The sequence below is a fragment of the Eschscholzia californica genome, unplaced genomic scaffold (assembly GCF_041429995.1).
Source record: "Eschscholzia californica isolate CP2 unplaced genomic scaffold, dmEscCali1.0.p SCAF_5, whole genome shotgun sequence".
Taxonomy (NCBI): Eukaryota; Viridiplantae; Streptophyta; class Magnoliopsida; order Ranunculales; family Papaveraceae; genus Eschscholzia; species Eschscholzia californica.
Window position 1 is genome coordinate 10,002,450 of NW_028238472.1, and position 25,486 is coordinate 10,027,935.

The window sequence follows — 25,486 nt, forward strand, 5'->3', positions numbered from 1 at the left end:
GGATCCTACATCGAGTTACACCAAAGAGTGTCGACTTGATCATAAGATATGACTAAAGGATTGAGACATATAAATATTGTGTTAGACTCAGAAATATGTCCAAAAGCCCACGCAAAAGGACTAAGGCAAAGATAGTATGAAGCCCGGAACGAAATGGATTTGGGTCGGGGAACTTAAGGGCACTTAGTGGGTCGACTATGCCTTGGCCGACCACACTTAAAGGGGCCGACCAGGCCTAGCCTTTAGGGCAAAGGTGGTCGGCCATACCATAAAGTAGAGAAAGAGAGAAAATAGAAACTAGAGTTGGACTCTAACTTTGTGATTTTCAAGTAGAGGAGCTACAATTGGAGCTCTTGGTCTTCTTATATTCAACCGTATTAATCCGTGAGAAATAGCGATTAGGGTAATCTCTAAACTAACTTAGTTCATATTTAGCTTATGCATGAGATTCTAGGGATACTATTATTAGACATTAGATGTCTGAGATTCCGCTTAAAACACTAAAAGACACCATAACCCAACATGATGGTGGTGGTGTGAAAAGAGAAAAAGTGAGGATTTTGATGATAAATAAGTTAATATAGAAGAAGAACGAAAACATAGAGGAGATTTGATTGAAGAAGAGAAGATGAATCAAAATTTAGAATTAGTAATCTTACCAATTTCTTCAAGTGTCAGTGAAATATCACTTCAAGTTATGAATTTGTTCAAATTCATCCTCTAATAAAACATATCTTTATATATTTATTAGAGGTCAATTTCGACCACCTTTACGTTTATCAAAAAAAAAAAAAAATTTCCACCACCATTTTTTGCTTATTATGCTATTGGTTGTTACGATCTCCTGCTTTTCTTTATTAGAGGTCGATTTCGGCCCTCCTTCTGGTGATTGAAGAAGAAGGTCTAGTGATAGAAGTTTTCTTGATTTTGTCATTTCTTTATCATCTTTAACTGATTCATGTGAAGTAACTGTAACTTGATTATCACAGGGGTTTGGGTGGTATTAATGTTGGTTATTGTTTTATGTCTTCTTATATGACCACCTAAAGCTTGCCCAAAAGAAAATTTAGACCCACAAATTGAATATTAATGAACTTTAGATTTATTACTTGAAGTTCTGATTTTGGGAATTTGAACGAATTATATGTGATTACTCCTTGAGTTGTATTTGATTACTGTTAGTATTTTTCAATATTAATGATTGTGTGGACTTAATATGAGACTTGTACTATATAATACATTGGCTATTTCGACTAAGGGTCCTTAGTGGTCTAATTAATTATCATATGGACCTATTAATATCAGTTACTTTGTGTGGGGGGCATATTATAGATATGCATAGTGTAGAGCCCTTAAGTATTATTACTAAAGAATGATGGACTCTTTAATAGTAATCTTGGTAACTTCCAATAACTGATTGGCAGTTCCGGTGAATAAACGGACAAATCCCTGTTCATCAAATATGACTCCTGGAATGTTTTCATTGGTTAGACTTGATAATATGTTTGATTCATGTTTATAATGATAAAATGTCACAACAATTACTACTTTGATCATCTTCGAATAATTACAATGAGTTTTTATGAGAGAGAAAAGAGTTGAAAAAGAGTTTTTAGAGAGAGAAAGTGGTGAAGTATGACGTTTCATCATTAAATGAACATACTAATCATATTATAATAGTCACTTCGTTTGAGAGAAGCTCGCTTTGGGTCTTATTCAGATTTACTATCTTCGCTCTGCTGATCAGGTAGACGACATTTTCACGTTGCTTGAGTCTAACCGGTTCTATAGGTTGTTATCCAAGTTAAGCTTGATTCAGATATTTTTCTGTGATCCAGCTTATGGGTGTATGAAGCACATGAGGGTGTCTCGAGCAATTGGCACGAACATCTCGCATGCTGAAGGAAGATAAAAGGGAAAACGATACCGATTGATTTTATATTATCTCTTTTTATATTTGTGAGTAGCCTCAATATGTTTTTGTAACTCTAACATATCAATAGGAAAATTCATTCGAGAGATTAATTCATTAGACAGATTAACAAAGTTCGTCTTTCGATCACCATTATTGTCTCTTGTGGGCTTCACCAATATTTTTAGGAGACTCTTAAATTCACAATATTAAATTCATGAGTGTGGCCACTAAACTTAAAGAAAAGTTAGTTGATTAATTTTGTCTCAAAAGTGCCATCTTTACATCCAACATCACTAAATTGTTACCAGACTATTCCCCTTTTATATAAAAAATATAGAAAAAAATACTAAGAAGGATTATTTTAATTACAATTTAGAAATGAAAGTATTTCATTGATTAGTTCACATGATTATCAATTTATTATCAATCATCATCTTCATCACAAGAAGAAGAAATTTAAGGTTGAGAAAAATACCTGATTGATCTAATAACTTGGGTTTTGTTTTTCTTAACTAGAAAAGGGAGTGGATCCAAGCTGGAGATGAAGAGCACATGCATGTTAATTCATCCATCCTCCCTCAATCCTCATTCTCTCATGGCTGTTTGTTTTTATATATTAGCCTAATCAGGATATCATTAATCTCCAATCAAAAGAGGACTATCTCTAATTAACCCTTAGTGTGAGGGGGCAAAGCCAAATTTACCTATATATTAGGGATGAAAGAATGATGAGCACGTGCCCTGCTTCTCCAGCTTGGTCTCCTCCATTGACAACCCTGGGCTGGCTGGCTGGCTCTCCTCCACCACCAAATAAATTCCTTAAACCCCCCTCAAATATCCCAATAACCCATTCACCCTAATACCTATTGACCCTCCTCACTCTTAAAATCACCTCATCCCCCTCTATTTATATACAAGGAAATCTTGATTTTTATTTAATTTTATATTTAACTTTACATCACCCAACATTTCTAATGCGTCTTCAACAAAAAAAAAAAAAAAAACATTTCTAATGCGCTGACGTTTACAATAATATAATTGGAGATCAGGATAAGGCAGGGTAATACGTGAGTTACGTGAAGAAGTGGGCGGTCAACAAACATTTCGTAAATACTATATTATGTTATAAGAAAATTTGCCTCCCCACCTCTCTTCCGGTTCCACCTATTACTATTACTCCTATTACACCCCTTTCGCTTACATATATTGTTGTTTAATAAATTACCGACCAAATTCACTTTTCCTTTTACTTTTTTCATGTTGATATCGATTATTTCGAGGTCAGTGGGTAGCCAAATTTTTCGCTGAATAAATTAGTCGCATGAGTTTTTTACATTTTTGTTTCTTATTTTCTATCTGACTGGGGCAACCTGAGAAAGTGTTGGACCCATCGGCTGTGACAAGACTAAGGTCTTGGCCTGAATAGAAATTTATTTTTTCTATTTTCTCCAATTCACATCTACATTTTTCAAATTTTGAATCGAGCCGACCCAATTAATGCCCAAAAAGGATTATTTTTTAACATTAAATTCATAAAAAACTTTGAGAACGGAGACATGTTTTTTGTCAAATATTTATGAGAGTAGACTTAAGACTTCTTCATCAAAAAAAAAAAAAAAAAGTAGACTTAAGACCTGTTTGACACAGATATGTTAAATGTGTTTCTCGAAAGCTATGAATTCACAAACGTGGAGAATGTAGCGAACCACGATTCTAGATCTTATAGCCGAAACGAAAGTTGCGTACACACTTAGATTCTACGAGTTAATGTCATCTTTTTGTGGTTATTGTGGATGTTTGTGAATGCAAAAACTAGTATGGTTCGTAAAAAATTCAATTGTATTTGAACACAAGCGAATGTCTACTGTAATTTCTTTTTTGCTTTCAACACAGATGGTTGCCGCGTTGTGATCTTAATTTCAAGTCTATATGATATGTGAATCATTGAGTCATGTAAATAGAGTTTAGGGTTAGGTATCTATTGGAGAACATAATGATGAAGATCCTGGTTCCAGTTGGAGAATTTAATTGAGGCTCATGAATGGAGATCCAGACGATCAAAGGCAAAACAACAATAATCTTAAACAAGATGGGATTATTTTAGGTGAGGGAGTCATACTTATTTATGTTTTATGTTGTTTAGTACTTATGCTAGAGTTCACACTAAAACATTTCTAACAATGACAACCAACCCAATGACAACAAAGGAACTAGTATATTAAGAACTGGACTAGAACTGGAACTGGAACTGGACTGGAACTGGAACTGGAACTGGAACTGGAACTGGACTGGAACTGGAACTGTTCCCTGTTTCAAATTTCAAAAGTCTGGAGTACAACCCCAACGGTCACCAGTCTCCATATAGAAACTACTATGCCCATTCCATTATATTTAACTCCTTATTGCCTCCCTCCATTTATCTCTGATTTTTCTTTATTCAATCATCATCAATGGAGAATGAACCCTTAAATGAAAATTATGGTGAAGATGAAGATTCAGAAGTGGAAGAACTTCTAGATGACTCTGAAGAAGACCCAACATTTGATATCATCGACGAAACTCTTTCAGATTTCTCCAATCTTTCCCTGAAGAAGTCCAAATCTCGGTTTGTATCTTGGTTCTTAACTTGCATCTTCTTTTGTTTTCACACTCTCATTCTCAATGCAACTCTTAACTTATTTGGGTATTTAAGTAATTGCAGTATCTCCAACTCTAAGGTGCTCGATTCGACTAGTCAGGAGGACCCAGATGAAGATGATATTGAAATTAAGCTGCCTGAACTTGATGAGAAGGATTTGAAAAGTTTCGAGAATGTTGAAAGATTGATTGCAGGTTAGTTTAATATTATTGATCATTTATGCCTGCAAAGTATTCGATGTAATGCCTCAATGAGGAGCTATATTGAATACGTGTTTGATTCCGTTTGATGAGAACAGATGGTCAGTTGGAGAAACTAAAAGTTGACCAATGCAAAGTTTATTTGAGGAAGAATGGGTTGAGGTTAATGGGCACTAAAGTTGTTCTTATTGAGCGGATTAGGGAGCATCTTGGGTAATTAATTCCATCTCTAGATTATACCACATTGGTTTTAAAGATTCGTCTTTCCGCTGTTATTTTAGTTCATTTTGGTTCTTGATATTGTAAGGTAACTGATTTTCAGGATCATAAATGGTGGAGGAGAACTTAAGTATCCACCATCCAGCTTTGTGTTGAATTGTAAAGGTAAACAATGAGTATACTATAATGAAATTAGTTGTATTTCGTCGATGTCCCCGTAATGATAATGCAATTTGTACAGGGGATGCATGCAACGGAGATGTCGTCATGTTTGAGCAGAATGTCTATGAAATGTGAGCTCTTTATTATTTTTATCTTTTTGCAATCGTCGTTGTTTACTTCTTTTTATTAAACCATTTCCAAATCTGATTCCGGCCCACATAGGTATAACATAGCATCTAGGAGTGCCACGGGTCCTCCTTGCGGAACCAGGATTGTAGCGGGTCGTATTGTGAAAGAGAGTTACGGTTCTGCTAAGCAACAACACACATTTACGGTGAGCGAGCACAGATTAGCTAGTGTTTTGTTGTTGTCGAATTTGATCTCAGCAAAAGCAAACTGATTGTATTGTTCGATAAATTATTAGCTAATGATTGTGAATAGAAATGCTAATGTTGCTTAATTTAATCAGATTGAAGTACTGTGGAGCAAAGGAGTGAAACCACTTCCTCCTCTTCACCCCCTCCTCATCAAGGGAAGGAATCTTTACAAGCTAAAGACAATGAGACAGGTCAATCCCAACACAACAAGTTTCCGTCCCTTCCTGTTTACACATTATCTTTTCTGTAGCAGTAAACTGATCTCTGTTCCAATATCCAGTTATGGGTGGATGAGGAGGCAAGGAGGAAAGTGTTGTTAGAAAAGCATTCTAGAGGTTATCTTGCAAGATCCGATAGAGAAATAAGGATTCAAGAGAAGGAAAAGAAAATGATGCATAAGGGACAAAGGTGAACTTCCTAACCTTCTTTCACTACGAATTTCCGATATATCAGTATATGCAATTTTTCATAATAATCCGAGGTCGGCTCATGTAAAAACTGCACAAAAAGTACGAGTAGTTTTCTTTTACTGTTCTGAGATGCTAGCACGTTTTATGGAGTTCGAATAGTCCCACATGGAGAACTGAAATCTCATGACCAATAGTATTATCTAGGGCCTTTCCACTCACTGCCAATTGGTTTTGAGTTGGACTTGGATTCTTACAAACTTAATATGGTACTGGAGCTAGGCCTAGAGGTGATTAGAAAATCGATTGTGCATACAGTTCATGACATATTCCGTTGCCGATATACATTTGAGCTTGTAAGTACTTAGTAGTCTCTTTTATTTGAGTACTTTCTTTCTTTTGGACTTCAGGGTAACGAGAAAAACAAACGTAACAGCCCAAGAACAGAAAAGACAACTAGTAGATCATTCAAGAAACTTCCCGTCACGAGTTGCTGTGCAACCTCAGGAACAAGAGAAAGTAAGTAAATCAACAATCCATTTGAAGCAGAGTCCTCAGTTTGAACAGCACAACCCAGCAGTTCCACCAAGAACAGTTCTAACTACGATCAGCGATCAGAATAACTATCAACTTCAACAAAATATAAACATCAAGTCCCACTGTTCTAATACTCTTATACCAAACACTGGGTTCCCACATAATTCAGTTAGATCTCAGGGATCATATGTTACTGAGCAACATCAGAATGGCATCAGGGAAGCTGAGAAGTATCAAAGTAATAGACTTGACTTTGCCAACAGTATGCAAAATCACTTCTCAGGAAGAAGCCATCAATCTCATGATGCATATGCAAATAAGTCAAGCTTCCATTCTCATCCCGGGAACCCTACTCATGGAATGGAACCTGTCATGCAACCACGGGTGTGCCAATACTATCCTCAAGGGAGGTGCCATTTTGGAGAAAACTGCAAATATTTGCATGAAGACAGAGGAAAACAATTTAATGATGGGAGAATAGCTACTAAAAACTCGTACAGCAATGCATATGAATCAGTCCGCAATTCTCGTCCCTGGAGTCCTACTCGCAGAAGCTCCAATCATCCATCTCAGAGTCCTACTCGGAGAAGCTTCAATCATCCACCTCGGAGTCCTACCCACAGAAGCTCCAATGATCCTCCTTGGGGTCCTAATAGGACAAGCTCCAATAAACGTCCTTGGAGTCCAAATGGTGGACCAATTCCTATGCATAAGCAAGTTTGCCGCTACTATGAAAATGGGAGGTGCTATCACGGAGAAAACTGCAAGTATTTACATGAGAGAAGATAAGGAAACATGTGATGATATGAAGAGAGAACAAAGGTCTATGCAGTTAATATTAATTTGGAAAGATACTAAGGGGCATACTTTTTGTGTTTGTTTTGTTGAGTCTCAAGAACTCTCTGAGTTCTCTTACAACCTCCATCAGATTCTTTAATGAGATAGAACCCAAATTTTGTAATTCGAATTGATGGTTATCATGTTAAATATGACTCTCGATGCACATATAAAAGTCATGTTATTATATATTTATGAAGCTAACGGGAAAATCTCTTCCGCATTTGATTAAATCTCCAAAAACTTGTAAATTTTACTGAACATGGATGGAGGAAAATTGTTTAAATGTTGAGCTTGAAAATTGGTATAAGCTTCGGGGTTTCTGAAAAGAAAATGTCACAGTCAATATTATTTAACTTGGTGATAAAAATACCAAATATTTTCACTTCTTGACTACAGCTAGAGGCTTCAGTAATCACATTACCTTGCTGAGTGGACATATAATGGATTTACCATTGAAATAGTTCACTGATTAGTATTCCCGGCTTCCCGCTATGATAATATTGAGAATCTTGTGGAAAGTTTTAGAGGTGATGTTGTCCCATATTGGAATGGTTTTCTCCCTAATTTGTATCAACAAAATTGGGATATGTTGATTTGTTGGGTGAGATATGTTAAGTGGTAAAACATTTATTTGAGTTTACTGAAGGTTAGTGTTTTGGAGAAATAACAAAAATTTCCGGAGTAATAAATTCTGAGCGGAAACAAAAAAAATTGTTTTTCTCTCCCCTCATTCCCTATCTCCTTTTTCCCTCTCTCATTCTCTCTCTAAGATTCGGCGAGGTGAAGGGGCTCTCCCTTTCGCCGGAACTTAGACAGGTAAAGAGACAGAGAGGGAAAGAGGAGAGAGGGAAAGAAGAGAGAGAGAGGAGAGAGAGAGAAGAGAAGAGAGAGAGGAGAGAGAAAAACGTCGTTGGCCGACCGCTTTATGCCGGCGACTTGATGGGTGTGTTTGGTGGGTGTTTTTTGGGCTTTGCGTCTTTTCTCTTGAATTTTTGTTTCCCCAAAACACTCACCTTAATGAATTACTTTTGGAGTTGGGTGTCTGCAAAATAAAAAACCCTGAGACTACATCTAACTTTACACCTATTAGTCTCATAAATACTACTTGTACCAAAATTTCTAAAATTATATCTAGTAGGCTAAAACTTGTTTTTTAATAATATTATTTCCCCTTATCACACAGTTTTCATTTATAGTCGCCAAATTACAAATAATATCATTGTTTCATGAAATCGTAGATACTCTTAAAAGCTTAAAGGTTAAGAAGCTGTTACGGTTTAAAACTAAATTTGTCTAAAACTTTTGATAGAGTTGAATGAAATTCTTCTTACACATTTTAAAGACTCTAGGCTTTGGTACGAAATGTTGTAGTGTAACGAAAACTTGCCTAAAAACTACCTCTTCGGATGTTTTGATCACTAGTATAAATTTTACAATCCTTCTAGGGGTATTCGACAAAGAGACTCTCTTTCCTTTTATGTTTTGTTCTTAGTGTGGAAGCTCTTACTAAAATAATCATCAATTTTCAATATTTAGGGATAATAGATGGTTATACTCTTATGTGGATATTGCGGTCATTTTAAATCTTGTATTTGTTGATGATTCTATTATTCTTTTTAGGAAATTGTATTGAATAGATAGTGCAACAAAAAAAAAATATTGAATAGATACATTTTTTTTTTTTTGTTGAAAAAATATTGAATAGATACATAACTCAGAAGATTTATTACACAACTTTGGGGGACCTTCTTGCCTAATAATCAATTTTTACAAAATGTTGTGCTTTCTTTAGTAAAAACACTCACGAGGAAAATATCTTGGAACACCATCTTTTTCTAATAAAAAGAGTATCAAAGCCTTTCAAAACATCCTTAATAATATTCCATATGTTGTAAAACAATCCCACATTGGTGTGAGATGGGAGTGTGGTGCTCTTCCTAAGAGGTTAAGCACCCTTTCACAGTGAGACCTTTTAAAACCGTGAGGTCCAGGTGTGTCAAAGCGGACAGTATCACTAGCACCCCGGAAGGCTGGTCCGCACCATCCTGTAACACGTTATCAGCACGATTCGCTCTACTGTGATGTGGTCTTGGGAGGGTGTGTTGTAAAGCAATCCCACATTGGTGGGAGACAGGAGTGTGGTGCTCCTCTTAAGAAGTTAAGCACCCTTCCCTAGTGAGGCCTTTTAAAACTGTGAGGCCCAGGTGTGTCAAAGCAAACAGTATCATTAGCAGCCTGAAAGGCTGGTCCGCACCATCCTATAACACCACCTAAGTTTTTCTTTTGTTGAGAGGGTTTCCATCTCAGTTGAGATTTTAAAATGATAAGACGCTTCCGCAAGAAGCACTTCAACAACAATATCTATTGTTTCCAGTTTCTAGATAAACTTTGTCCAAATTCCCAAAGAGATCGGTAAGAACATCATAGCCTCCCAACGACGTTTTGGTGGAGAATAATTAAATGATATTTGACATATTTTTAAGGAATCGTGGGCCTTTAAGCCTAAAGGTCAAGGTGGTCTAGGTCTTCATCAATTTTCAAAAACATAATTTGGTCACAATAGCTAAATTGGCTTGGAGGATAGAAAAGAATGTAGAGGCACCTTAAGTTAAATCATTAGTAATGGGGTTGTTTTGGTTATTTTAGTTATTTTAGGGTGTAAACTTAGAAAAACTCTTTTTGAATATCTCAAAAAACTACTATTTAAATCTCTCTCTAGTCTTCTCTTTCTCGTCGGCTGTTGAGAAGAGAAGAGAGAAGAAGACATGGCGACTTTGGACACGGACGTGAACATGGTGATACCAGCTGGTGAAGGTTCGAGCGCCGGTGCCGGTCCTTCTTCAAAGAAACCAAAGAGATTCGAGATCAAGAAATGGAACGCCGTTTCTCTTTGGGCTTGGGGTAACTTACTCAATCCCATACCTAGAAACCCTAGCTTCTTATATTTGTCGATTTTCTCAATTTTATACTGAATTTCTAGGGTTAACAACTATTATTGTTCATTAATCATCATGTCTTCATTATCTGATTGTTTTTTCACATCTATTTGATCCGGTTGATTCAGATATAGTCGTGGACAATTGTGCGATTTGCAGAAACCATATCATGGATCTCTGTGAGTTATTTTGATATTGGGTTTGGTTTTTCCTCATCTCTTTTGAATTTGATTCTGATGATGATGATGCCTTCTTATTCTTTTTGTTGGGTTAGGCATTGAATGTCAAGCTAATCAAGCTAGTGCAACAAGCGAGGAGTGCACTGTTGCTTGGGGTAAGCATCTCCCTGCCTCTATAAACCCTAGATTCCATGTTAATCATCTTGGGTGTTTTGATGTTGTTGATAGGTGTTTATTGAGTTTAGGTTTTTCTTTGCACATAGTACTAATGCTTTCTGTTGATAAACTTTAGTTTGAATACTTGTTATTTAAGACGAAACATTTGCTAATTTGAGTTTGCTACTGATTGTTTTGTACCTAACTTCTATTTTGTACTAGTAGATCATAAGTATGGTCTTATCTTGTTTAGTAGTCCGACTTTTGTAATGATGGTATCTTGTTTAATAGTTTCTATCCTTTTTAGCTTAAATCATTCAAGAATGTTAAGAGAGAGAGAGAGATCGTAAACATTGTTGTACGTAGGAGTCGAGTTAGTATGAGGATAAATTTGAACGCGTTCGAAACTATTTGGTCCATGGGTTCTAGGTAGCTGGCTGAAAAAGAAATAGAGGAAGACGATTAGATAGTTCTCATGTAAACTTGGACAAGGGGCTACTGGTTACGCGACTTTAGACTCGGGAATTTACTTAAGATTAGAAGGAAGTAACTCCTATAGACCTCTCCAGTTGGAATACAAACTCGAAGAAATCAACTTAGATCATTTAGGGAATATGTACTACTACGGTTCTTATATGTTATCATCGTACATACTGTGATTTCCTTTCTTTGGGAGTAGAAATAAAGCTGTGAAAGTTTAAAGACCAAGCTCGGGATTAGAAAACAAACGAAAAATGTTTATATAGGAATCTCATGTTCTCTTGTATTTAAAGACCAAGTTCGTGAACGTTGTTGTACGTAGGAGTCTAGTTACTATGCGGATAAATTTTAAGCTGTTCAAAACTATTTGGTCGATGGGTTCTAGGTAGCTGGCTGAAAAACAAATAGAGGAAGGCGATTAGATAGTTCTCATGTAAATTTGGATGAGGGGCTACTGGTTACGTGACTTCAGACTCCAGAGTTTACATTAAATTAGAAGTAAGTAACTCTTATGGACCTCTCGAGTTGGAAAACAAAGTAGAAGAAATGAACTTAGATCGTTTAGTGAATACGTACTACTGTGGCTCTTATTTGTTATCATCGTACATACTGTGCTTTAGTTTCTTTGGGAGTAGAAATAGAGCTGTGAAAGTTTAAAGACCAAGCTCGGGATTAGAAAACAATAGAAAACGGTTTGTATAGGAACCTCATGTTCTGTCGTTTTTCCTGTTCACTGTGAATGTAGTTAGGGATGTAATATTGTTGTTTTTTTTTAAAGTAGTGTAATATTGTTGTTTGCCCTGTATACTTGACGGTTTTGTCTTTGTTTCCCATAATATTTGTTTTTCTGAAGCTCATTTGCCCTTGTGATATATATAGGTGTGTGCAACCATGCATTTCACTTCCATTGCATTAGTCGATGGCTCAAGACTCGTCAAGTTTGTCCACTCGGTATGTACCCTCGCTCCCTCCTTCTACACCCGAATCTTTGTTTATCTTCAATAGTGGAAAACCCTAATATCCTAGGAGTATTTTGTACAGATAACAGCGAATGGGAATTTCAGAAGTATGGGCACTAGGATTGACACTGTTGATCTGTGGGATATGATAAATCTTGAAGTGGTAGTAGGAAACCTCGAATCTGGAAAACATCTGATGAATTGTTTTTTTTTTTTTTTTTTTTACTGTTCTTACTGTTATGGAGTTGTTCCAATTTGGAAGTGTTCGAATGTATACAATTCACTGAACTCTAAACCCTCCGTTGTTAGTGGTTGCTAAAACTTGAGGCAAACAGAGCATGCTGTTGAATCAAACTCTCCCTTCAATTGGGTGGATAGATGGGGATGTATTTCTCTGGGTTCTTAGTTTTGAGGATTTAGGTTTCTGACAAGATGGAGGAATTATTCGGTCGGTTTCCCTTCTGTGGAGCCATCACAATAGTGGAACTCATTTTGTCATGCAAGTTCAACACTTTTTGCCTAAACAGAGGCAGTTGAAGGTGGTTAGACACTTCTGTTTCCTCAGTTTCTTCAATTATATATAGAGAGATGGAGATGGCTCTGGTGGTCTCCAGAGGAGAGTAAGAAGAGAAGAAATTGGCCAGTCTTTGGGGAATGTGGACTTTGGTCACTTATAATTGACCTCAGTTGGCATAGAAGACAACTTCGGCTTCACCCCTCCAAAGATTAGGTGTTCATATTTCACCCTCCAATCTTCGTTTCATTTTCTTCCCTAAAAACCTCCTCTGACCGCAATTATCACCTTTTCTTTTCCCCTCTTCTCTCTCTCACATTTTCCTATGCTCAAATTCCTTCTTTCTCCTTAAAAATTCTTGTTCTATGCCCTCGTTCTAGCGAATGTAGGGGTTCTCTTTGTTGGAACCCCTTTGGTTTGAGAAGGGGGACTTATACCAAACTGGATAGGATCTTAGGCAAAATCCTTAAACCATTCCTTTTGTTGGAAGAATAAAAGAACATTTCTTTTTCGAAGAGAGCTTGAGCGGAGAAAGGAGAGAGAAAGGGAGATAGAGAAAAAGAAAATGGTTGTAGCGGTGAAGAAACAGTTGTCCGCAACTGGTAATTGACTTGAAGAGAGAGATAGGATCCAAGACCAAATACTTCACAAAGAAATGGTTTATATAACTTAGTAATAATGCAAGATTACATGTACATATTAGAGGAGACGTCTCTACATAATTCCTAACCCCCTTCTCCTCAAACAAAGGAGCAACATGTTAAATAATCAACTGTGTTACTTTTCAAACCTACAAAATAACAAAGTACTTTGTTCATCTTATGTGACAAACAAGAAGAAGAAAGATCCAGAGGTAGGACACTAGTACTTGTAAGTAGTAAGCAGTAGAACCACTCTCACTCAACAATAGTTCCACCTGATAGCTTCTTTAGGAAACCCCTTATATCGAATGCATCATTTCTCGGCATACTTCGTGATAATTCCTGTTGATAACAACTCATCCAACTTAATACAACAACAGTTGCAACCAAAACCTACAGAGAGGGAGTGAGATATAGCTTTTATGTTGCAACGATCACCTCTAACCACCACCATCACCTTCTTTCGCTTTGTACCTCCTTGTCCGCGAACCCTTCCCTTCGTTCAATAAGAGGAAGAGTTTTTTTTTTTCGGGAGAGAGTTCGAGCAGAGAAAAGAGAAGGAAGCCAGAGAGAAAACTAAATGGTGCAGGTGGTGAAGATGAATAGAGTTTTTGGGGGACTGAAATCTAAATTGCCTTTTAAGTCAATTGGAGTGGGACTCTCGTAACGGTCGATTACTGTCAAGGATTGGTAACCAATCTAAAGAGATGGCCGGGAGGCCAAGGATTGGTAACCAATCTAAAGAGATGGTCGGGATGCTAAATACTTTACAACGGCTGGTATCCGACCACAAGAAAGAGAGGACAAGAGGCTAAATAATTTACAAGGTAAAGATAAGAAAGGATCGAAAATTATAGTTACAGTTGACTAATGGAAATATAATCTTGAAACTATTTTGGATCGATGATTCGGTGGTTAAATATGGGGACAGGTTTTTCAGTTGGTCACAAACACGGGCCATATTGCAATTGACCCTAGTTTTTAATGACCGTCCAATTGAAAAAATAAAAGACAAAGAGAACCTTCCTACATGAAGAATAGAAGCAGGGGTTTATATAACTTATTAATAGTGCAATATTATACGTACATATTAGAGAAGAGACGACGTTTCTTCGTGATTCCACCCCCCACCCCCCCTCCCTCTCAACCAAAAGAGCAACATGTTCAACAAACAACTGTATTACTTTTCGAACCTATAAATTAACAAACATCTTGTTCATATCTTGTGACGAACAAGAAAGAAAGATTCAGCGGTAGTAGTAGTAGACTAGTAGCAGTAGTAAGAACTAGCAGTAGAACCACTCTCACTCAACAGTAGTTCCACCTGGTACTTTCTTTAAGAAACCCTTTATGTCGAACGCATCATTACTCGCACCTTTCGTGATAACCCCCTGTTAATAACAACTCATCCAATTCAATACAACAGTTGCAACCGAATCTAGAGAGAGAGAGATAGAGACGGTGTGAGATATACCTTTTCTGTTACAATAGCAGATATCAGGTTAGCAGGGGTTACGTCAAAGGCTGGATTCCAAACAGAGATACCAGATGCTGCTACTTGCTCCCCGAGCCCACCACGAGAAAACAACAGTTCGTTCGCTGATCTTTCCTCAATTACTATTTCTTCTCCAGAAGGAAGAGATAAATCAATTGAAGTCACAGGTGCGGCTACATAGAACGGAATTCCATGATGGAATGCACAGATTGCCAGGCTGTAGGTTCCTATCTTATTAGCGGTGTCACCTACAATATAATGACCAGTAAACCATATCAAATTTGTAAACTCTACGTTAGGATACAAGCACTCGATGTAAATTTAACTAAAGAGGGGCGCTTCACACATATGAAATCAAGTATTTGTGAGAATAGTCCCACAGGCAGAATGTGATACGGTGTCTAGGGCCTCTCCACTTATTGTCAATTGGTTTTGAGTTGGACAGCACACAGAGATAATACCACTGATTACTGAATGATGTGCTAGTATCTCAACCATGGCGGTCTGGGAGCAAGTCTTAAATGTTATTACCGAAGATGCTGCCAGCCTGCCACATCATTATGTACATGGTTCGCTAGAAGAGGTTGGGACTTAGAAGCACTTCCCCAATTTGAACCCTAAATCAGTAAGTCGAAAGTTTACCATTTGCAGCAACACGATCAGCTCCAACAATAACGGCATTGACCCGACCACCTTTCATCAATGCAGCTGCAGCAGAATCCGCTATTAGTGTAGCAGGTATATTATCATGAACCAACTCAAAAGCTGTCAGTCTGGACCCCTGTAATTCAATTTGAAGGAAGAAAAATTATAAAAGAATCGAAAGCTTGACTATACCTAATAATAATGGGAAAATTCCAACCCTAACCATCCAACCAGGATGATCTTATTAGGGATGACCTTATTCTATAGAATGACCAAAGATCATAACTGACTGAGCTACTATAATACAATTTTATACTCTAAAATATGAAAATTCATGTACGACAATGACAACAAGTATATCACACCCCGGGGTGCTCTGGGAGTTACTGCATCTTCAACAAATTACTCCTCAACTGGCACTCGGTATCCTAAGGCAGTTTGTGTGTTGCTAAACACGGAATAGCAATTATATGAAATTGTCATAAGGACTTTGAACACTACAAGATGAAAACTAAAAAAAAATAGTAACCTGAATACCTGATTATATGGCCGTGTTTCAGTGCAAAAAGCTTCTTCTAGGAGACCTTCAGTATGAGCTGCACGTATAACACCCAGGGCGGTTCCATATCCTGCTGTGGCAAGGCTGATAAAGCAGTATGAACGACAATCAAAACAGAACCTAGTTAGATAAACTCAAACAGCGTGGAAAGATCGACTCCAAGAAGATGGAATCATGGAATTACCTGCCAGTGTTGCAGTGGGTTAAGATAGAAAGCCTCTTAGAGTCTTTCAACTGGGCTTGAAGAAAGCTTGCTCCATAGGAACCAATTGCTTTGTTTGACGCCACATCGTCCTCAAGCATGATTTCAGCAGCCACTATATATTCCTGTAATATGAACATCGAACATTTAACCATTACTATTTGATGGATAAGGCGGTCCTCGTTGGACATATTTTAGCTTCAAGAGGGCCCCAGCTTCAACACACAACGCAAGTAAATATTCCCACATCTATTAATTATATGGCATGCTTAAACATATGGCATGCTTAAACATACATTACCCATGCCTCAATTATAAGCGTAAAATGGGATGACTAGGCAAACCCTGTTAGCAGCTGACAATTTCGCTACACTGAAAGAATAAAGTTGACTAAAATTTACTACCTCAAAGATCGACTTGGCTTCATTGGCAGCAATGGAGGCCTTTGATATAACATCTTTGAGCTTACTTACAGCGTCGGATAGGTTTACAGCAGTCGGTCGGCTGCAAAAGCATAAAATTGGATTATACAGTTTGTTTTCCTCAATATTTGACAAATGTGACATATATTAGAGAATATAAATAGAAGAACACATTTCAACGTGCTTGTGACCATCACATCTAGATTCAACACAAGTAGTAGCGTTAGTACCTGGAGACAAGGTAGTCTAGCTTCTCAGTTAGAAAAGAAACTGCATCGACACATGTCCCGTCAAACGTGTTGAAATTAGAAACTTCGACAGCCAGGCTGAGGGCAGCTGATATAGCAATAGCAGGAGCACCACGAACCACCATATCCCTTATTGCATTCCTGCAACGTCGGTAAGATCGTTAGTAAATTCAGAAAGGCGCCAAACAAATATGAGGTTAATGAGAGTAATAGAGGAGAAACTAGGGCACAAGTAAATAAGCAATGAATGGGCAGTGCATCAAAAGAAGTCATATAGAGAAGGAACATAACAACTAAAGCATGATTTATTACCATCCATCAGTAGCATCTTTGATATCCAAATAAATGGTTTCCAAGGGAAGCTTTCTCTGCAAGCCCAAGAAACTAGTAAAGACCAATAAGAAGATGTTAAGAGCAAAACTAAACAAAAATGAGCCAAAATTGCCTTCCTTTTTAGCAAAAGTACTGAACTTTAATCTTAAAAAACACTTCATTTTTGTACAAAACTATGATTTGAAGCAAGCAAATGGATTTATAGAATGAGAAATGAAAAGGGCATCTTTAATTGAACTTGAAAACCCTAAAAAGATAATGGAAATTGGTAAAAGACCTGATCAAGAAGCCGAAGTGAACCTCTCTTATAGCAGATAGATTGCAAAGAACTCGCTACTTCAAAGTTTTCCAAAGAGCTTGATTGAGGGGCCATTCAAGATTTTCTATTGAGATAAACATAACAACCGGAATTAATCAAGTGTAAATAATTTCACTGCAGAAATGCTCTTGAGTGATTAAACAAAATTTTACAAATACCTCTGAGATGAGAGGAAAGCCCTAAATTTAGTTATGCGGAGGAGAGAGGGAATGATTATCTTAGAATTGGACTGCCTAAAATTGTAATGACGATTCCTCCGACAGGGAGAATACCAAACTGCGTAGGTTCTCTTTTCTTATAGATTCCCAAATCAAATAATCTAGAGTTAATTCTTATATGGCCCCCTACTTTGTAATCAGCTTCAAATATGACCCCCAAATTTCTATAAATTCAAATATGGCCCCCTATTTTAAGTTAATGCCCTAACTACCCTTCCTTTAAATCCTTTTTCAAAATTAAAAATAAAAATAAAATCTTAATTCCACCTCATTTCCCTCTCCACCACACATCTCTCTCCATGTCAACTCTCTCTCTCTCTCTCTCCACGTCACCTCTCTTTCCAACTCACCTCTCTCTCTCTCTCCAACTCACCTTCATCTTCTCCGATTGAAGTCGCCGGTCGGAAAATTTTCCGACCGGCGACCTCCAAAAAAAAAAAAAAAAAATTTCTCTCATCTCTCTCTCTCTCTCTAAAAACTCCGGTGAAGGGGGTTTCCCTTCGCCGAAGCCGTGAACAGACCAGATCACTTCAGTCGGAGAAGATGAAGGTGAGTTGGAGAGAAAGAAGAGTGAGTTGGAGAGAGAGAGAGGAGTAGGGGTGGGAATCGATCCAGACGGGCGGGAAATGGACACTAACTCAACCGGTCCGGGCGGAACGGACACGAGTCCTAAGTGTCCACTCGGACATCCGGACAAAACGGGCGGACATTTCAGATTTTTCTCCAACAAAGTGCCCGTCCGTGACCGTTTTGATAGTCGGGCAAACCGGGTATCGGTCGGGCGGACACCGGTCACTAATGAATAAATAAAGAAACTTTTATTCGAAATTAAAAATGTTTAGTCGCTAAATACAACTTTCTAAAACTCCCACTTTACTATCCTAAAAAGTAAATGAATTCAAAATCGCAAGATAAGCATTGAGATTTCTCATGGATTATGATCGATTTCTATGCTTCTTCTCATGGATTACGATCGGTTTATTGATGAGATACTGAGATTTTGGAGGAGATAGAGACTAGAGAAGTAGAACGACGAAGACAAGATTAAGAAAAGTGATTTCTAGGGTTATTTATTTTTACTCTTGAAATCTAATGGTTGTAGCTATCTCTACAAATCTAAAGGCTTAAAATCAATCATATTGGTGGGCGGGTATAACGGGTAGGATAAACAGACGGGTGTGGACGGGCGGACGATATAAGCGGGCGGACTCAGTCGGACCACCGGGTAAAGACCTATGCCCGCGTCCGTCCGCTTAAGATCTTTCGGTCGGGCGGGTACGGACCGATTCGGGCATCGGACGGTCACGGACCCTTCGGGCTCGGACGGTCGTGGGCGGGTTCCGGGCCAAAATCCCACCCCTAGAGAGGAGTGAGTTGGAGAGAGAGAGGAGTGAGTTGGAGAGAGAGAGAGAGGTGAGTTGTAAAGAAAGGTGATGTGGAGAGAGAGAGAATTGACATGGAGAGAGATGTGTGGTGGAGAAGGAAATGAGGTGGAATTAAGATTTTATTTTTAATTTTAATTTTGAAAAAGGATTTAAAGGAAGGGTAGTTAGGACAATTACATAAAAAAAAGGAGACCATATTTGAATTTACAGAATTTTTGGGGCCATATTTGAAGTTGGTCACAAAGTAGGGGGCCAAATAGGAATTAACTCAATAATCTACCGGGTAGATTCCTCCCCACTAAATAAAGCAGTAATTTAAAGTAGGGGTTTCTCTCCTCTCTTCTTCCCACTCTCCTTTCTTCTTCTCTCCTCTATGTGTACAAAACACACAAAATTTGCACTTCAATGAGATCGAATCTGTGAAACTTTCTTCCACGAGAGTATATACACTTGCCAAATGGCAATTAGACTACCTGTTGTTCGCGGTTAAGGTTAAAACGTACAAAAAGTTTAAAATAGGCAACTTTAAAAACCCAACAAATACTTTTTTTTTTTTGTTAAGATTGCCCAGTAAATAGTTGAGTTAGTAAGACATGTACCCCTACAAATATATTAGATAATCCAACAATTCCAACTCACTTCGTTGTTTCGTTGACGAGTACACCTAGACCACAATTGGAAAATGAAAGCTTAGATAAAATCAAGGTCATTCATTTTGTTGTCCAGTTGTACTTGTCAAAGAAGTAAGTTGAAATTGTCAGATTATCTAGTGTTTTCGGTACTCTTAAACTTTGAAAGTTCAAGTTCGATTTCCGTAGGTAAAATCTATGGTTCACTAAACTTGGGTTGTTAAAGGCAAAAATAATCTAGTTAGATAGGTTTTAGGTCGTTAGTTTTGTTGGGCTTTAGGCCAGTAGTTTAGTTGGACTTTAGGTTCGTTTGTTTCAAGGTCTAATTTGATGGTTATCGTGCTTATCACATCTTATGATCAATCAATGCTCCGTAATAACTTTCGTAATCATCCAAAAAAAGATACTTTAAAAGGTTTGGTTAATTCCACCTTCTAAGTGGGAGTACTACAAATTATCCGATCTTTTCTTTATTTTAATTTCTTAGTTATATATAAGATATAGAGTTTGGGCTATAAACCGACCTCATGGCTAGGAAATAGGTGGGACATCTTGGTTCGGAAAATAGTACACCGAATATCCAAATGGCAAAGATGATATTTTGCCTTTCCACCTTTCTCACATGACACGCGAGAAAAGACTTGTCTGGAAATAACGTATTATGTACAAATATTCAGGTAATACGATAATTTATCGTTGTGTTATATGAAATGTACGAAATTTCTAGAGAGAGAAAGAAAATTTTAAAAAAGAAAATAATTGTTTCAATAAAGAGAAAAACAAGATTTTGTGAAGCCACATATCAAAGAGTCCTTTAAAGATTGTCTGTGTATTACAATAAGACAAACGAATTCGTCAAACTAAAAGTGTAATTGGTGTTGATGGAACAACTATTGTTCTAGAGAGAGAAACTACCAATGAAACTTAATCAGATGATGGAATTGGTTTTGATACATCGAACAATTATTGTTCTAGAGAGAAACTACATAATAGGTTTATGTCACAATGCAATACGATCGTTCATAATATAACATGAACAAGCATGGGAATTCGCCATTGACGAAATTTCACTAGCAGAGTGGTAATTTGGTTTGAAAAAAAGTTGATTTTGGATCTCCGTCAATTATGATTTTTTTTCTTCACCAATTTTCCAAACACTAAGATTAGTCCAAATTTTTTTTTGAATTAATTGTCGATTTTCGGTCGAGTTATAGCGAATTGCCTATTTCGCAACACATAATGGATTGTAGGATCATTTTTCTACAAACTAAGTACATATCTATATTACAAAACACATCAACGTGAGTGAGACATAATTAATACAAAATAATCCGACTAAGATATATGATTAAGACAAAATTAATCTAATTGGGAATAAGATATGTGATTAGGATATGAATTAAATTCCTTAATTTCTCAACAATTGTTAACCCTCCATCTTTACCTCTTCCTCCTCCACTATTAATTTCTCTGTCATTATTTCTCATTATAATATGTCAGATTCTTTGGATTTCTCAATAAATAAAATTTCATGATAATTTCTCACGACATCTTTCTATCCTTGCAAAACTGAAATAATTATTGTTGTTTAGGTTTTTTATTATTATTGAGTATTCAACGAAATCGACTCAAAACTATCATCCTCAGCTAACTGGGTAGTTTCTTATTTATCACACTTTAGGAAATTCCAAAGTGAAAAAATTAAATAAGTTGTGATGGAAAGATGTTAGGTCAATAACTCTGAATTTCTCTTATGTCTAATGTTACATTGAAGAGTTAAAGACCTAAATGGACTTTCTGTTGATGAATTGCAAATTTCGTTGTTGGTGCATGAACAATAATGATAATAGGGCCAATAGAGGAAGATGCTATGAGGAGCCTAAAAGGGTACACCTAAAATATCTCCACCCACAAGTACACGGACGCCAAGTAATAAAATCCGGTAAAACCGGGGTCGATCCTCAGAGACTAGTCAAATTCGTTCTTAACCTAAAATTAGCACGATTTTTAAAACTGGTTCATGAGGGTAAAATAAAAAAAATACTCAAACAAAGACAAATAACAATAGGAAAAGAAAATCGATGGGAGGAGAAGACCTAGAGAATTTGAATTCATGCATGAAACACTAAAAAAGACATTTAATAAATTAGTCAAAAATATCTTTTCAATTACTCAGACTTTAGTATATGAACTACCTAAAGTCCAGAAAATATTTTCGTTTAAAAACATCATAACTATTTATCTATTTACCGCTGCTATGAAATATAAAACTATCCAACTATTAATCATCCAGTATAGACCATCAAAGAATTTAATCTAAGCATGATATATCAAATCTTGAAGCATGAATAATGAAGCATTAATTTACGAATAACTGTCAATGGTAAATCATGACATGAAAAACAATGAAATCTTTGGTTAATTATTAATATGTTTCTAAATGCATCTTCATGAGTTTCATCATCCTCTATAGTTAGAAGCATGTTTACAATTAATAAATCAAATACAGGAGACTAAAAGAAATAAAGTTGAGAAGGAATTCACCAAAGATATTTGTCTTTTTCATCCTCTTTCTTCAAAATCTCTGTGTACCCAATCCTTTATTCTCTAGATCCCCTAAGAAAAATATTGGCTACTCTTAGAAGGTGTTTGGTTTTCTACCACTTACAAGTGTAATGTCGTTAGTTTTTCATCATTTATAAGCGCTATAAAAATGTGAACGGTCTAAGTTATCCTTGCATATAACTACTAGTTAATAAATAAGTTTACATTAGTCAAACAACAAGGAAAAATAGAAAAAAAGAGAGGTATAGAGGGAGAGAGAGACAAACACAGAGAAAGAGGGTTGAAGAAAGAGAAGAACAAAAAGACGTCTGAAATTAGTGTTGGAAGGTTGCCTGAGTTTATGGTCGCCGGAGTTTATAGTTAACACTGTTAACCAATCAACATTTCTCTCTCTTTCAGCTCATCACCTCTCTCTGCCACCTCATCTTCTCGCCACCTCATCGTCTTTACCGGCAAGGTCGTCGGCTAGTCAATTTCCGGCCGACCACCTTCAAACATAGAAAAAAATTAGAAAATTTCTCTCTCTAAAAAAATAAATAAAATATTTCACTCCTCTCTCTCTAAACAGTCCGGCGAAGGGAAACCCTTCGCCAAAGTCGGTTTGTTCAAGAACAAACCTAATCGGATCTGTTCTTGAACAGGCTTGATCGACTCTGTTAAAGAACATACCAGATCGGTCTTTTCTTGAACAAAACCGATCAGGCCTGTTCTTGAAAAGATCGACTCCGGCGAAGGGTCGACGACCTTGCCGGTGAAGACGATGAGTGAATAAAAAAAAATTAAAGAGAGAATGGAGAGAGAATATTTTTTATGTTTGAAGGTGGCCGACCGGCGACCTTGCTGGTGAAGACGATGAGGTGGCAAGAAGTGGCAGAGAGAGGTGATGAGATGGAAGAGAGAGAAATGTTGACTGGTTAACGGTGTTATAACGATAAGTGAAAAAAGGGGTCATCTGGGTATTTTTGAAAAAGTAGGGGGCTAGGTAGGAAGCCGGTCACAAAGTTGGAGGCTATTAGGAAAATAACTCAAAAGTTAATAGTATTTGGAGGAAAAAAAGAAACTTGTTTCTACCCGAAACTTTATCCAACAGAAAATTTTCTTATTTTTCCAAAACATCAACCTTTAGATACATAAAGTTTTAGGTAGTAATAGGTATTTGTAATTTTAAATCTTGTTTAGGTCTTTTTTAGCACTTAGAGCATCTCCAACAGGAGGGGGGTTGAGGCCCTTAATTTGAATTAAGGGCCCCTCCCCCCTCCCATCCCCCCACCCCGATTGGAGGGGCTCCAACCACAGCCGACCCTTATTAAGGGTCGGCTGGACATCCGCAACAGACCGTTGGGGAGCTCCCAACGGTCATGTTGTGGGTCAAATCTGGCCGTTGGATTTGCTCGAACGACCAGATTGGGTTCAACCCCTATAAATAAGGGTTGAATCCAAATGATCCCTCACATCTCTCTCTCATTTCAACTCTTTCTCTTTCAATTTTTGCTCTCCAATTTTTTCAATCTTCTTCGATGGATCCCTTGAATGATAATGATTTGTTTATGGATCTCGTTCAAACTCCCGGTTATCACTCTACTCAATTTGAAAATGATGAAATTTTTAATGATTCTTCACGCATTCCCTCGGCGGTAGATGAAATTTTAGATGATTCTTGCGAGCAAGAAGGCACGACTTTAACCAAGAAAGCTAAAAGGGTTGCGTATGCAAACGATGAAGATATAGTACTTTCTAATTCTTATTTGAAAATCACGTTTGATGCGGTTGTCAGAAATTGCCAGAAATATACTGTATTTTGGCAAAAAAAAATAACCGATGACTTTAATGCAATTGCAAACTCTCAACGCACAAAAAAGAGTTGTAAATCTCGTTTCAGTGAGATAAATGCCGATTGTCAAAGTTTTATCTCTACTTTGAGGATAGTAAATAAAGTTCAAAAAAGCGGGGAAAACGACTATGACCGGGTAATTTTTCTTACTTTTAATCTATATATTTTTATCTTTTGATTTCATAATAATAACTTCAAATCAATTTTGATTTTTCAGATACAAAGAGCACTTGATGTTTATAAAAAAAATCACAAAGGAAAAATGTTTAGATTCCAACATGTTTACAAAATTTTGATGTCACATAACAAGTGGATGGCAAACATGCCAGGAGAGTCAACATTCGGGAAAAGAGATTCCAATACCAATTCATCGGAGGAAAGACCAATTGGTCGTAAACAAGCCAAAGCAAATGCAAGAATCGGTGAAAATTCGACAAATTCTACCACTAAGACAAAGTAGTCGGTGATGCTCCGCCGGAATATTGACAAAATAGAATGCAAGAATCTCAACAAAGATCGACATCATTGCAAGAATTTATACGAATTCAAAAAGAGTTTCTAGAATCCTATAAACAACAAAAAGACCGACAATATGGGATAGACTTATTGAGGATTAATGCTAGGTCTCTAGACGAACATGGTGCACGGATGCTTATAGCAGCACGAGAAGCTTGGTTCGTCAGTCATCCACAAGACCCAAGAAACCCCTTCTAGTTATTTTTAACTTTTCGATTGTTGTTTAGTCGTATTTACTTAGATTTAAATTTCTAATCAATTGTTAATTTATAATCGATATTGTTTAATCGAATTATTTAAGTAAATTGAGAAATTAAAAATTCAAATTCAAGGGCCCCAAGAGAGTTTGTGGTTGGAGCTGAATTTCAGGGGCTGAGCTAAGGCCCTTAAATTTGAATGAAAAAGTGATTTTAAGGGCCTGAAGCAACCTCTGGTTGGAGTTGCTCTTAGAAAGTAAGTGCAAAAAAATAAGCTTCAAGTTGGAGCTTACTATTTTGCACTTAATTTGACACCACTTAGAAGTGATATTCACTTATTAAATGAAAAAACAAAAACAAACGACCTAAAATTGTCGGTCTGCACTAGTGTAAAAATCAAACACCTTCTTAGTTACTCACCACCGGACTGCATCTTCAAAAGTGCTTCAAAGTTATGCTTCTGACACCCCCCCCATTCTCTGTTCCCTGCTACCTCCTAATATAGGTAGGGTTTGGTTGATTTAGTTGGGTAATATAGATAGGGTTTGGCTGATTTAGTTGGGATTTTGATTTGGCTAGAAAAACTAGTTTGCACCAAAAGTGGAAACTCACTAATCCCCGTTAATATCCAACTTGGTAGTTAAGTGTCTGTTTGTTACGGGAGAATGTCTGAGTAAGAGAATCAAATTTTTTCTAATGGAAAGAAAGTCAAATTCTTTCATATGAAATGAAGCTTTTAACTGTTTGATTCGGTTGTTGAAA

At 37.0% G+C, this 25,486-nt stretch overlaps 3 protein-coding genes across 4 annotated transcripts; 2 read left to right on the top strand and 1 right to left on the bottom strand.

Annotated features, from left to right (window-relative positions):
* The first annotated feature begins 4,182 nt into the window (after positions 1 to 4,182).
* Positions 4,183 to 7,520, top strand: LOC147536924 (uncharacterized). Of its 2 annotated transcripts, none has more exons than XM_086644582.1 (9): positions 4,183 to 4,520; positions 4,617 to 4,747; positions 4,852 to 4,966; positions 5,076 to 5,137; positions 5,214 to 5,265; positions 5,357 to 5,468; positions 5,604 to 5,702; positions 5,792 to 5,919; positions 6,329 to 7,520. In XM_086644582.1, the coding sequence occupies exons 1-9, from the start codon at positions 4,366 to 4,368 to the stop codon at positions 7,242 to 7,244; spliced, it is 1,770 nt and encodes a 589-aa protein (XP_086500708.1). In that variant the 5' UTR covers positions 4,183 to 4,365; the 3' UTR covers positions 7,245 to 7,520. The 2 variants fall into 2 exon arrangements, with proteins under 2 accessions (XP_086500708.1, XP_086500707.1); XM_086644581.1 differs by having other exon boundaries at positions 4,274 to 4,520; positions 4,608 to 4,747.
* Positions 7,521 to 9,870: 2,350 nt separating this feature from the next.
* On the top strand, positions 9,871 to 12,359 carry LOC147536925 (RING-box protein 1a-like). Its single transcript, XM_086640719.1, has 5 exons — positions 9,871 to 10,196; positions 10,360 to 10,410; positions 10,506 to 10,565; positions 11,926 to 11,997; positions 12,088 to 12,359. The coding sequence occupies exons 1-5, from the start codon at positions 10,061 to 10,063 to the stop codon at positions 12,123 to 12,125; spliced, it is 357 nt and encodes a 118-aa protein (XP_086496845.1). The 5' UTR covers positions 9,871 to 10,060; the 3' UTR covers positions 12,126 to 12,359.
* Positions 12,360 to 14,191: 1,832 nt separating this feature from the next.
* Positions 14,192 to 17,690, bottom strand: LOC147536926 (NagB/RpiA/CoA transferase-like superfamily protein). Its single transcript, XM_086640718.1, has 10 exons — positions 17,542 to 17,690; positions 17,342 to 17,447; positions 17,044 to 17,099; positions 16,714 to 16,872; positions 16,466 to 16,565; positions 16,044 to 16,186; positions 15,838 to 15,943; positions 15,298 to 15,436; positions 14,635 to 14,903; positions 14,192 to 14,551 (listed from the first exon to the last, which is right to left on the bottom strand). Exons 2-10 carry the CDS (start codon positions 17,435 to 17,437, stop codon positions 14,465 to 14,467), a joined length of 1,155 nt encoding a protein of 384 aa, XP_086496844.1. The 5' UTR covers positions 17,438 to 17,447; positions 17,542 to 17,690; the 3' UTR covers positions 14,192 to 14,464.
* Between the last annotated feature and the right edge of the window lie 7,796 nt (positions 17,691 to 25,486).